Source organism: Rosa rugosa, chromosome 3 (genome assembly GCF_958449725.1).
Source record: "Rosa rugosa chromosome 3, drRosRugo1.1, whole genome shotgun sequence".
NCBI lineage: Eukaryota > Viridiplantae > Streptophyta > Magnoliopsida > Rosales > Rosaceae > Rosa > Rosa rugosa.
Genome location: NC_084822.1, coordinates 16,334,370 through 16,348,536, shown reverse-complemented (window position 1 = coordinate 16,348,536; position 14,167 = coordinate 16,334,370). Strand labels below are relative to the sequence as shown.

General features: G+C 40.1%; 2 protein-coding genes and 1 pseudogene across 4 annotated transcripts; all 3 read right to left on the bottom strand.

The window, feature by feature from the left end:
• Positions 1-130: 130 nt before the first annotated feature.
• LOC133740501 (conserved oligomeric Golgi complex subunit 8-like) lies at positions 131-3,098 on the bottom strand (annotated as a pseudogene).
• A 1,408-nt stretch (positions 3,099-4,506) lies between these two features.
• On the bottom strand, positions 4,507-9,440 carry LOC133740502 (uncharacterized). 3 transcript variants are annotated; one of them, XM_062168457.1, is made up of 10 exons: positions 9,302-9,440; positions 8,064-8,156; positions 7,870-7,983; positions 7,053-7,784; positions 6,339-6,612; positions 5,924-6,210; positions 5,601-5,774; positions 5,398-5,505; positions 5,205-5,278; positions 4,507-5,118 (listed from the first exon to the last, which is right to left on the bottom strand). In XM_062168457.1, exons 5-10 carry the CDS (start codon positions 6,420-6,422, stop codon positions 5,042-5,044), a joined length of 804 nt encoding a protein of 267 aa, XP_062024441.1. In that variant the 5' UTR covers positions 6,423-6,612; positions 7,053-7,784; positions 7,870-7,983; positions 8,064-8,156; positions 9,302-9,440; the 3' UTR covers positions 4,507-5,041. The 3 variants fall into 3 exon arrangements, with proteins under 3 accessions (XP_062024441.1, XP_062024440.1, XP_062024442.1); XM_062168456.1 differs by lacking the exon at positions 9,302-9,440 and having other exon boundaries at positions 8,064-8,895; XM_062168458.1 differs by lacking the exon at positions 9,302-9,440 and having other exon boundaries at positions 6,339-6,606; positions 8,064-8,895.
• A 1,233-nt stretch (positions 9,441-10,673) lies between these two features.
• On the bottom strand, positions 10,674-13,637 carry LOC133737324 (uncharacterized). Its single transcript, XM_062164906.1, has 5 exons — positions 12,355-13,637; positions 11,358-12,236; positions 11,161-11,266; positions 10,973-11,066; positions 10,674-10,687 (listed from the first exon to the last, which is right to left on the bottom strand). The coding sequence occupies exons 1-5, from the start codon at positions 13,635-13,637 to the stop codon at positions 10,674-10,676; spliced, it is 2,376 nt and encodes a 791-aa protein (XP_062020890.1).
• Positions 13,638-14,167: the final 530 nt, after the last annotated feature.

Genomic DNA, 14,167 nt, shown 5'->3' with positions numbered 1-14,167 from the left:
CTTCAATTTATAGTTTAGAAGTGATTACTAAATCAGTTTCTTCACTAGATAAGTATCACAATGAGAATACCAGTGGTAAGCAAAAGAAAATTCTCATTAATATTATTGATAAAAAACAGTACAAAGAGTAGGGAGAAGGGGACATATGGCCTAAACTTCTCCATATACAATAGCAAAAGAAAAGAACAAGATTGAAGTCTCCTAAATAAACCATATGAAGACAAAACTAGAGGATCTTGTTGCCAAATAAGAGTCAAGAAGAGCAGCAAGCTTGTTGCCAAAGACACCTACAACCTTATTTTGCAGCAGTCCAATGGTGTCAGACACTGACTCCAACAGGTTGGAAGACAAGTTAAGCTCTTGTAGCTTCTCCAATCCAATGAATCATACCTCTATTTAAGAACCAGAAAGAAAAAAGAAACCAAATCTGGAGCATGGGTTAGAAACAAATATCTATAGTATCACAAGCACTTTCCTTAAGGAAACTTGACCAAAATTTCACATATAGAAACTGCACTTTCAAATCTTCCCCTATTAATCAAATTATCATAAACAACAACCAACAATTATCCCATCATATGCTAAACTCCAGCGTGCCCTCTGAGAAATCGATGCTAGAGACCATAAAAAGAAAAGAGTATAAGTTACTTTTTACCATTAACAAAAACAGCAAGAGGTGGATGTTCCATAAGATAAGATGGCGGAGTTACATCATCCAGACTTTCATCATTAACACTATTTGCTGGAAAACCAACTGCTGGTAGTGGGACCCAACGATGTGAATCCAAGACCAACTAGAATAAAGCAAAACGTCAAGTCAAAACTCATTACCAAAAACTCGAAAAAGTTATAAAGGCAACATGTTGGTTGATGCAAACTGAAACTCGCAGACTAATGCAATTCAAATTCATCACCATTCACCTGAAAATTTTCAACTGCTGTACTCATATTTTTTGCGAACAAGTTGAGAACTGCCCTGAAAAGCAACCAAGTTCAATATTCAGAATATGTATGTTACTCATTTAAGATAAATAGTCATCAAGAAAAAGGGGTTGAAGATCTTTACTCTTCAAAAAGTGATGGTAGCAGTCCCCGGAAATCTAGCCCAACCCAACCAAGCCCCATAGCACAATACTGTCGACAACAAAAAAAGTAAAAAGGTTAGAATAAATTAGCAGAGCTTCTAGTATTCCTCTTAATTTTGAATGATGCAAGCAAGAGTAGCATTATCTAATTTCAAGAAAATTATATTCCTGGATGAAAAAAATAAAATAAAAAAATTGGGATATCTTTTGCAGCATAAACATAAGTTAATCATGCAATTGCAGGCTTTGGTTCAATATACAATATGTAATTTAAGGAAGAAGTTGACTGAGTGACGATATTTTTGCAAATCATGGACCATTAAAAAACCAACTATATCCTAGTATGTATTTCCTTTAATTGCTTTACATTCCCAAATGCAAAAATATAACAAAAGAAACTCACCATGGATTGATCCAAAATGTTCGACAGTGATCCGCCTTCAGTTATTTTTGGAAGCATAATCTTCATAGTCTTAAGGAGTGAGGTAATTTGATGCATAGACCAACTGAACAGAAGACCGCCATCATGATTTTCTTCATTGCCTGATGTATCATCAGAAAATATTGCTCTGTATTGATTGACAACATCAAATAGATGCTGTCTTTGGAAGTTAATCATCCCCTTCAGGTACTCATAAGCGTTCCTCTTGTCCAAATCCTCAAGAATTCCAGTAAGCCATACTTGCCGACATCTCAGGAACTAAAACACAGAAAATTCAGGTTAGATACAAGCAACGAGATGCTCATTTCAACTGTTCTGCGCCAGATTATTAAAAAATGTAAACAATACAAAAAAAATCCTAATCCTTACCTGCAGACGCATTTCATACTCACTAAATACCCCTATTCTACGTAGATATCCAATAATGCGGAGACACTCAGGTAACTGCAATACACAAAGATTATTAGTAAATTCTACAATCCATGTAATAGACAAACCACATTCCATAGCTGGTTGTGCATTATAATTACACAATACCTGAATGTTTGAGCGAAGTTTCTGAAGAAGCTGAGAAAGAAGAGATTGGGTGGTCTGCCAGACTTCTGCAGCCAGAGCTTGTATAACCGGCAACCTTATAGAATAAAGGGGAAAAACAAAAAGGCCAAAAGAACAAAGAAAGCTCAATTCATGGCCTTTCACAAAGTTGACAGTTCAAATTACTATAAGTTGATAGAAGAATAAGGGCGCGGCAAGACTCACTTGGGGTGCATGGTTGAAAGCTTGCAAACAAACGTCTCTAAGTCAAGAGCTTCATCATAATTTCCATTCCTCACACATCTGCATAAATAGGGGAATGAATGAGGCTGGTCCCATACATTAATCAGTTGCCGTTAAAAAAATACAACATTTGAACTTAATAACCACGCTCCTATCACAATCGAAACCCTTCAGTTTGGCTCTAAACAATTCACCACTAATGATTATGAATTTTGAAGTCAGGGAAACCAAAAACCAACTCACTAGAATGAGCAAAGGAGATTCTAAGCCATAACAGGAACTCTATCCAAGTTCACTAAGATTATGAATGCATCAACAACTTTTCAGTTGGGCAAAGTAAATCCAAATCATGCAAATTGATAATGCCTAGCAAGTATTTCTACTATCTAGAGTAGCGAAACAAAATTCGTAAATTTCATTTGAAGCACATACGTATCCATAAGCTGCGGAATTTCAAGTAAGTCGAGCAATGTACTGTGATTCGCTAGCAACGTCTGGTTCATCTTCCTCTTAAAATCTCTTCCGCCGATTCAACAAACTCAGTGCATCCACTCGTCAACTTTGGGATCTCCCATATCTACAAAACCCAAATCCACACCAAAATCCATCACAAAACTCAAAAATCCAATCAAAAAACCTAAACAAACCAGAGAGATAGTGAGAATCATTACCAGAGATTCAAGATGCTTGTCAATGGAGGACACTTCGTCTCGAATCACCAGCAACGCGTCCGAAGCGGCGATGAATGCTCGGTGATTCCCCACCGCCACCTCTTGCATTGGGCCCGGGCTACCCGCGTCGGCTGGACTGTGTGGCTGGGCCTACTTTAGAATATTCTGTTGCCAAGAAGAAGAAGCGATTCAGAGAATGAATAAGAATTTGGTGCCGAATGGCCCCCTTTATAAACCTAGGAAGAGAGAAAAGCACATACGAAAGAGAGAGGGAGGAGAGAGAAAGTGGATCTAGAGGACTCTCTCCTCCATCACCGATCTCCGACCACCGGGGTGGGCTCACCGTGGCCACCATATTCTTCGCCTTCCTCTGATAAGTCAACGCCAGGTTGCACCTCGGAGATGAGCCACAAAGCGATCTCTGGGAATTCGTTTTCTGGGGCTTTGAGGTTTTGGTTCGATTAGGATGGGGGAGAGAGAGCGATAGGGTTTGGGGGAAGAGCCGGAGAAGGGTCGGGTTCTGGTCGGAGGCGGGGAAGGAAGAAGAGGACGGTTCGGTTCGGAGATGGAGGAGGAGAGGAGGTTGGGTGCTGAACAGAAAGGAAAGTGGGAGGAGAGGGATAGGGCTTCGGGGAAGGGCGAGAGAGTGAGTGAAGTAAAGTGGGAAAATTTTGTTCCCCGCGTGTACCAAAGTTTTTAACTTAGTCTTTCCGCGTTTTTGAAAATTTTAGAATGAAAATATAGATATCGGTCAACAGTAAAAATCGATGTCAGTAATATGCATAGAAATCGGTATTTGAGGAATCGATGTTAATGACATTTTTTTACAACGCGTGAATTCCTCACCGATGTAATTGTCGTGATGTCTGTTTGGACCCAAAATGAGCATTTTGGCCTGACAAGGCACGTCTTGGAGAAATTGAGCCAATGTCAGTGGCTCAAGCTATATATTGTCGACAAGTTCGAAATATATATTTAGAGGCTAAATAAAGTCTACTATGGAAGCATGGAAACATGAAAAGTCAACTTTAGCACATTTTCCTACTTCGGCTAGGAGAAACCGAGCTAAACAAGGAAGGAGGGGCGGCAGACTAACCAAATGAAATTTAAATGAGCTAAAACTGTCCAGATTCAATCTACACTCATAGTGGAACATTTCTTATGAAGAGTGCCAGAGCTAGATTTGAGTGGAAGGTCTTCAAACAATCAGTCCAATCTTTTGCAGAAGCTAAACTGGAAAACTGGACCTGTAAGAGGTCCAGCAGCGTTTTCGGCCCAACCACTTTACCAAAAATTCTGAAATTTGACCAGGATGATCTACACTCATAGTGGAACATTTGTTATGAAGAGGTCACGGTCAAAATCTGAATGCTTGATGGAGATAAAATTGAAGGAATAAAGGAGCCGAAAGTGCTTCCTTATCTCCAAAATTCATCATTCCTTATCTCCAATTATGCCTCCTTATCTCCTTATCTCCGAAATTCATCATTCTTTATCTCCAATTATGCTTCCTTATCTCCAAAATTCATCATTTCTGATCTCCAATTAATGCTCCACTATCATTTGTTTAATGCTAAACACTTTGGCATGGTAGCCTATAAATAGAGGTTACAATGAAACACAATTAACAACACAATTCACTCATCAATACATCTCTAAGATGATCTAAGTCTCTCTAGAGCAAACCTCTCTAAGAGAAACTCCTCTCGTTCTCTTTCTCTTACCGGTGATCACACTCCAAGTCCTAGTCTTCTCAGAAGCCGACTTTCAGTGCCACCAAACCCTCTGTCAACTTACTTCGGTCCTAGTCTCCTCGGGAGCCGATTGTAGTACCGCGACCACAACGGTTACGGAACCAGCCAAGCAAGGGTAACGCCCTAGCAACCCAGCCAAGCTAAAGTCACGCTTTAGCAAGATCTCAACACTTCCCGGTGATGTCGCTCTGCTCGATCTTGAGTATCGATTGTGTTAACAAGAAGAAACTTCAGCAAAGTCCTCACCACGAGGCAGAAAGAATCCCCACGACGAGGTTGGTGCTCTCCTCGTCTACAATCGCTTGAAAGAAGTCAGGTCAAGAGACACCCCCAACGACCACACCCGAACGGTGCTGACACGCCCGCGCAGAAAAGAGACTGTTGACCAGCTGCAGCAAAATTGGAGCCAAACAATGTCTAAGGCCAAAATTCTAGTAGTGATTGTTTTCTGAAAATCAGAAGTAGTGAAGCTTACAGCCAAATTTTTCCATTGGACTGAACTCCGGCCTAGCTTGCTTTTTCTTTTCAGCATTATACATACGCATAGCACTACACCAAAACAACAATATAATCGATGATGTACCATATAGGAAAGGAGGCAACAAGTGTATTCAACAGATTTTATAAAATTGAGGCATGTGTGATCAATATGTAAACCAGCGACTTACGTTTCCACGATAGACATCCAATCTCCTGTGGGTAAGCGTCTTTTTAGCGGGTCCATAAAATAGGCGCTTTGTTTGTCCGGATCAACAAGTGTCAAAGTCCAATGATCACTACATGCATCCAAAATGTCATATATCCTGAACACTAAATTTGTTTGTTCAGACACAAGTTACTTATGAAAGTTTGCAAACCTTCGTGAACTTACCCCGAGTTAAATGGCAACATGAACATCTGTCCTGGTTTAGCAGTTGCAAGCCTATCTTTGATGTGTTGGGCCCTGACAGTTCCATTCCCACACCCCACAGCACCAACAAGTGAAGGGTCAACAAATGCAACCATGTCAAGCATTTTATAAGCCTTCAACTGATCATAGAGGTACCTGATAACAAACATTTACACCAAGTCAGTAAGTTTCAGCAACTGCATTTCTTATCAAGGCATTGGGGAGAAAGAATATATATATATATATATATATATATATATATATATATATATATATATAAAATAACAGTACTGCATATTTTCTACCTCTGGTACACTACAATGCAAGTTCCAGTTAATTCCCTCATGCTTGCCAGTCGCCGAACATCTTTTCCCAATATATAAGTCTTGCGAGAAAATCCAAACACTTCAGGCTCCATGTAGAAGCTGATTGTATGCCCATCTTTGAATGCATCTTCACCCCACAAACATAACATCTTCAATGAAGCTGGTAATGATGGTGCCAATTTAGCCAAGCCAAATTCAATCTCCGAGTCCTCTCCCCCTATCACTTTCCTTTTCTTCTTCTTTTCAGCACTATCCTTGGGAGGTTTCTACAATAAGAAAATAAATGTGAGGTATATATCATAAATATATGCTGCATATCTAAAGTTATGTGAATTTCTATAAACAATTGAATGTTACCAAAGTATCTATAGATTGAATTAGACTGAGTTTTTACCTTGAGATGTGATTTTATGACTAGGTGTTTAGGCCATGCTACCCAACTCCCCATAGCCTGCTTCACTGTTTCAATTTCGATCATCTTTCACAGGAAATGGCACTTTTGCTTTCTCCTCAAGCGCGGCATAGATAGAAACGCGCACATTGCCATCCCTTAGTGGAGTGCCATGAACGAGTTGGGAAGGATCCTCGCACTCCATAACAGTGGCACAAACAACAATATGTTCAACAGAACCTATTGCCAACTTGCATTCAACCTCAGCTACCTTTGACTACAATGTAGACAAAAAAAAACAAGATTTATAGCTGTTTGTAACAATAAGCTGCAAGCTTGAGACAGTTTCAAAAAATTGGAAACAGGAATAACAGTTATTCACCAACAACTATTGTTTCTGCGATTTGCAGCACAACTTTCCAGATTTCAAGTAGACATTGAAAGATACTATTTTCCAGAGTTTCATGCTATTCGCACTTGAAATTCTGAAACAGTGCAGTAAGTTAAAAATAGCATAACGGACTCACTTTAACTCCGTTTTTCACGAAACCAAGTTCAAAATGATCATTGAAGATTCGCCTTTATGCTACCAAAAACTGAGAGTAAAACAAGTACAATTTTTTTTGAAAAATCATGAAATGACCGACTGGTTTAGCTTTGATAATTGAACTTTGATCTTTTCCAGTTCATTATTGGCGTTAACTAAAACGAAATTACCTTTGATGTGGGTGGACACATCATCAAATCCACGTATTCTACCCCCTCCTCATTCTCCGGCTCCTTGGTCAGATTGACATTTTCTTCAACATCCTCAGTGACATCCTCACGGTTGACAACTACTTTCTCAACCAACTTGGGAAACTCATTACCTCCCTTGGAGCAAGGACGTTTATCCAACCTACCTTCCTTAACCACCTTTGTCCGTTTCCTTTTATGCATGAGGGTTTTGTTTTCCTTTGCTTCAAAAATGCTCCGAATTTTAGTTCCATCCACATTGTTTGCTACTTCTTCCAACGGAGCTTTATCCGATTCTTGAGCAATCTCATCTACTGTCCTTGAGCAACTTCCTTGGCCAGATGCAAGTGGCTGAATAGTTGCACCTTGTTTTCCATTTACCTTTGCTTCAAGTTCAGCAAACTTGGCCTCCCACATAGCCCGCTCATCTGCAAGTATTTTTTCTTTCGCTTCCTGTATTATCCTCTCCCTTGCCTCCTCTAGTATCTTCTCCCTTGCCTCCTCTAACAATATTTTCTACACACTAACTCTGACAGTAGCTTCTATGCTCTCCTTTCTACGTTTAGGGAGGTGGAAGTAAGTAGAGGGAGTGACAAAACCTCATATTCCCCGCACTCTTCCCCCATGCTCTGGAGTCCCCAAAGCCAATGTCAAGACATCATTTGTTCCTTCAGCATTTAGTTCTCCACTAGCAACCTTTCTCTTCAAGTTTGCCTGAGAGTTTAGAGTAGGAAATATCATCACATATCATGTTCAGAAACCTTATACATACATAATAGGCTTTCTATATTGGACTTACTATCTTTTCAGCAGTCTTTTTTGACTCCTCATCCTTGAAACTGCCATCCTTTGTTTGCCGTCCTTTTATCCACAAAGTGGCCCTATCAACTTCTTCGTCACTCATTCTGGTAGCCTACAAAGTGAAATAGTTAATGCATGCATTACACATGGTGTAAACTCCACACTAGTAAGGTAGAAAACAGTTTCACTAACCAACTCATCCTCCAACCCTACATATCCCTTATGGGACATTCTATGAGGATACTTATTCAAGCTGCGCCTCTCTTGTTGCTCACGACGCTTTTCCTGCAAAATAGGAATACTTAGTTAAATGAGAAGTCTATATATACATAACTGCATTCAGTGTTCTAAAACTCGGCCGCCCAGGCCGCCTAGGCGCTGGGCGGTGAGTCTCCGACTCGATTAATGGCTAATCGGTGCTCTTGGGCGGTTTGATTTTGGGCGGGCGCCTAGGTGGACTTGGCGGGCGCCTAGGCGGACTTGGCAGCGCCTGGGCGTCTGTGTGGCTGGGCGGAATTCGCTGGGCGGTGAATCTGGGCGAGTCTCTCTCTCCTTTAATCGACAACCAAGCCTCTCTTTCTCTCCTTCAGTCGCCCGCTCCTCTCTCTCCACTCGACTCCCAATCTCTCTTCATTCTTGAGTCTTCGAATAGTTGATATTCTATGAATTTGGCTAGTGAATGTGGGTTGAACGTGAATATGATTATTGGGTTGTATTGGTTTGCCTGATTTTCATGGAAATGGCACTTCATTTTTGAATTGAGATTCTGGGTTTTACTGGGTTGGATGAATTTTTTATGGTAATTGCGTCTTTATATTATCTTTTGTGTGGACATGAAGAAAAGAAGGAAAATTGATGAAGAGAGACATGAAAGTGAATGTGGAGGTGGTCGCTGTTGGTTTCGCGGAAGAGATGAAGAGAGGAGAAGAACACAAAAGTGCAGAGCAGCAGAACACAGAACACGAGCAGAGAGAGAATAACATAATAGAAGAAAAAACGTGTGGTTGTTATTTGTCGAGAGAGAGAAGAGGGATAGGAATATAGGATGGCTGGATGGGCAAACCACTTGACGTGTGTACGTGCAGGCCAAAGTATAATTAAAAGCAGGCCAAAGTATAATCTTTTAAATACTGATGTGTTTTCCTTATTTAATTAAACAAATATTCAATTAAATAAATGTTTATGTTAAACAAAAATTTAATAATTTAACTAAATATATATTTTTCCTCTTCTTATTTTATTTTTCTTTATGTATATATATTATAAAAATAAATATAAATAAAAATAATACAAAACCGCCTAGGCACCCGCCTAGGCGTCTGGGCGCTAGTCCCCTATCCACCGCCCGACTAGCGCCTAGCATTTTTTTGAACCTTGACTGCATTTGATATTTGTACAACTAAATTATTTTAGTAGAAGTGCATTTATACCAAGAATGAGGCCTTCGTCCGCATTTTCACAAATTCTGTCCAATGGTCAGCAAGGATGAAAGGATAATCATCCGGAGGATATCGCAAGGCTTCATGGTCATCCAAATAGGGGATAATGTACTTGGAAGTAAGTAGAGACTTGAATTGCCTCCACTTCGTTGCAGTAGATTCCAAGACCAATTTTTTAGCTTCAGGACCAATCAAAAATGGAACCTGTGCGTGTTTCGTTGCTAAATATCAGTTCAAGGTTCAGAAAAAACGAAAAATTGAAACAATATAATGAACACTATTATACCAAACTAACTAACTGCACCTTTAATTCTTAATAAAACTGAGACTGATTTGTATACCTGAACACGTTGCCAGATTTTGTTATTCTCTTCATCAGTTGCCGCTTTCCAATTTTCCTTTATTATCGGTACCTTCCTTCTTGCCAATACACCAATGTAGCTTTGCATTTGCTTAGCCACCTTCCCACAAGGGGTCCCTTTTCGGTTAAATAAAACAACCTTCTTCTGAATACGATTCTTGCGGCTTGTAATGCGTGACATAGTCACCGCATGCCGCTTCAGCAACTTTAGTCCCCCGGTTGGTTCAACTTCTTTCTTTTTGGACTTTCCCTTCTTTGAGTGAGATCCATCAGAAAATGAAGATGTTGTTGGTGACTTCAAAGACTTGGTCTTCTTAGGCTTCGAACGTTTTTCCTTCAACTTTGTCTTCTTCGATACACTAGCAGATTGTGATCCCGCCATTATCTACACAAATGTTAGCCCCATTAGTACAGCAAAACAGAAAAATCATAGTCATTTCCATAACAAATATTTACCACATATTAGTACATAAATCTGCAAGTGTTTAAAATAACACACTTTAACACATATTACTACACATAATTAGTGCAGAAAATAAGAGTAATTAAACTAACAAACACTTAACACAAATTGAAGCAGAAAGTAAGAGTAATTAAAATAACATAAACTTTAACTTGGTACATTAAACTTAACAGAAAATAACCAACGTTGAACACATATTTAGTGAGCCAAATATCCTTTACGCATGACAATTATAAATTACATGAATACTACTATGTGAACTACTCTCCCTCAACTACTATATCCTCATCCCCTGCACGCCTATAACCCATTGGCTCCTCATCCGGAGAGTTATCAAGTGACTGAATAGTAGGCATTTTAGCTGCGATGGGGGGGGGGGGGGGGGGGGTGAGAAAGAATGGTGTCCCCAACATCATCATCCTCAACAGAATCATGGTAGTCTCTTTTTGGGACTCTCACCACAACATGCCACCTACGATCTACAGGGTCTTCAACATAAAATATTTGCTCCACACTTTTTCCTAAAATAAAACTATCGTTTAGATAACCTTTCCTATTCAGATTAACCAAAGTGAACCCAAGATCATCTACTCTAACACCCTTCTGATTCTCTACCCAATCACACTTAAAAATAGGAACCCTAAAATGACCATAGTCAAGCTCCCATATTTCGACAATCACCCCATAGAAGCTCATGTCTTCAGTAATAAGGTTTTTGTCCCTAGCACTAGCTACTTGAGGTGTTTTGGCAACCAAATAAACCCCACTGCTTTGTGTCCACCGAAGATCATCGCGAAACTTAGTGTTATATTGCACCCCCCCCCCCCTATTCGATAACCACTAAACTTCGGGACTTCATTGCTTGGTTCATCTGCTAGCCACCTCACAATCTCGGGGATGTCACAACCTGGTTCTGCAAGCTGTGATTCAACCTACAAAATAAAATATAACAGTCAACATATCTGTGCTCAAATCATCCAAAACATTTCTATCTACAATTATATACATGAAATGGAGAATACTTACCCTCTCCTTCACCCACTGGGCAAAAGTCATGTTTTGTTTGTCCACCAGCCATTTTTTATTCTTTTTGTACTTGGGAAACTCCCTCTTCAAATGCTCCGTGTGTTCCCTACAAGAATATTTGTAAAGTGTTAGCGTATAAGCATTAGAACAACAAAATAAACAAAACTGTAAAAAACAGAATTTAATGATTGACTTACAAAAAGTAGCTTCTAAATTCATCAGTGTTTTGAAGCACGCATAGATGAGCTTGCTGAAATTCTTTGCCATAAACTGACTCAACAGTTGCACCAGAGGTAGGCTTGTCAACTATGTAGTTTTCTTTTGGGATGCCAACAGTCTTGTCATCAAGGAGAAGTTCAGCTAAGAACTCAATCGCCTCTTCAGCTATATAACACTCAGCAATGCACCCTTCCGGATGCCTTTTACTTCTAACATAGCCCTTGCACACCTTCATATACCTTTTGAAAGGGTACATCCATCGAAAACAAATCGGTCCACATAGCTCAACTTCTCTAACCAAGTGGACTGTTAAATGAACCATTATGTCGAAGAAAGATGGCAGAAAATACTTCTCAAGCTCACACAAAGTTTCGACCAGATCACTTTGTATTTTTGGAAGCCTTGAAGCATCTATAGTCTTGCTGCAAATTTCATTAAAAAAAAGGCAAAGCCTGATTACTGCAACTCTGACCGGTTTTTCCAACACCCCTCGGATAGCAATTGGGAGTAGCTGTTGCATTAAGGCATGACAATCATAGGACTTAAGTCCGGTCAGCCTCAAATCATCCATTGAAACAAGGCTCGAAATGTTTGAACAATAGTTTTCAGGAACCTTCATGCCATGAAATGATCCACACATACATTTTTTCTCATCTACTGTTAGGTTCCAGCTTGCCAATGGCAAGCGCTTCTTTTTCGGACCATCTAGATTTGGGTGCAGCTTTTGCCTTATACCCATTTCCGCCAAATCCAAACGAGTTTTCAGTCCGTCCTTGGTTTTTCCGGGAATGTTCAACAACGTCCCTATTAGACTATCACACACATTTTTTTCAATGTGCATGACATCAAGGCAGTGCCTAACAGGGAGATACTTCCAATATTCAAGCTCAAAGAATATCGACTTCTTCTTCCAACATGACCTGGTTTCATCCTCAGCACCCCTATAAGTAGGAGGAGGTTTTTTTTTTTTCAAACGGCCACTGTGGAACTTCCTCCTCCAACCTCCTCAACAATTCTTCTCCACTCAACGGCACTGGAGCTGTTGCATGTTCTGGCCGGTTATTGAAAGCAGCCCTTAGCTTTCGATAAGGATGGTGTCTTCCTAAAAACTGCCGATGAATGGTGTAGGCCATCTTTCCTCCATGAACTAGCCTTGTAGGTTCTGTTTTATCAAGGCAAATAGGACATGCATTATAGCCTTTCACTATACTTCCTGAAAGGTTACCATAAGCTGGAAAATCATTGATTGTCCAGAATAGTAAAGCCCTAAGGGTAAAAGTTTCATTCTTAATGGCATCGTAAACTCCATTCACCCCTTCCCATAACAGCTTCAAGTCATCTATTAACGGTTCAAGGTAAACATCAATGTCGTTTCCCGGTTGTTTAGGGCCCGATATCAATAAGGTCAGCATCATGTGTTTCCTCTTCATTACCAACCATGGAGGCAGATTATAGGTTTCCAAAACAACGGGCCAACAACTATACTTGCTACTTAAGGAACTATGGGGATTGAACCCATCTGATGACAATGCAAGCCGTAGGTTTCGTGGCTCATTACCAAAATCTGGCCATTTATCATCTACCAACTTCCAAGACGCAGAATCTGCAGGATGCCGAATTAAGCCATCCTTGTTTCTGTTGGTGGCATGCCAAGTTAAACTCTTCGATGTTTTAATTGATTGAAACATTCTTTTGAACCTAGGAATAGGTGGAAAGTACCACAACACTTTTGCAGGTACTCCCTCCCTTTCTTTTTTGTTTTTGCAGACTTCCCACCTAGAAATACCACATGTAGGACAACACATTTCATCAGCATACTGTTTTCTATATAGAATACAGTCATTCGGGCAAGCGTGTATTTTGGTGCAATCCATTCCCAATGCACTCAAAGTCTTCTTTGCCTCGTACACAGAGGCAGGTATCTCGTTTCCTATGGGCAGAAATTCAGCAAAGGCAATCAACCAGTCGGAGTATGCTGCATCACTCATACCATGCTTCGCTTTCAAGTTGTAAAGCCTAACCAACACATTCATCTTTGTGTGCCTATTGCAACCAGGGTATAAGGGTTTGTTGGCATCTTCTACAAACTGCCTGAATTCATTACACTCAGTTGAAAGCTCATCATTCTCATTGCCTTCCAACTCCACATCACTATCTAATTGTACTTCATAATCTGCCCCCACATTACCCTCCACAGATTCAGATTCAACAAGTACTAGATCTAGTGACATATACAGTGCAGCAATGCCTTTTTGCATCAAGTCATGGTCTGGTTACCTTTTACACTACCAGAAAAGTTATCTTTTACTGCGCGCAATTTACGGCGTGCATATATTGTGCGCCGTAAAAGACAGTCTTTCACGGCGTGTTTCCATGTGCGCCGTAAATGACTTCCGTTTCTGGTCTTTTATGGCATGTTTTTAATGTGCGCTGTAAATGTTGCATTACATTTACGGCGTGTTTTTTTTTGCGCGCTGTAAAAGACTTAATCTCTGGTCTTTTACGGCATGTTTTGAATGTGTGTCGTAAATGTGATAAAATTTTAGGACCCGCTCAAATTTTTAGCCAAATTCTAATTTCCCTCTTTCATATAGAAACTGACGCCAAAAAATATAGTTAAGGCTCTCCTCTCAAGCCTTAGCTCCGAGCTCAGGCCACCACCACAACCCTCTTCTACTCCTCTCTCTGAAACCCTAGAATCATGTACGGCGGCGGTGAGTACACTCAAACCCTACCAAAACCTACATTCTCTTAATTTCTCCGTCTCTCTATATCCCTGGAGTTTGAC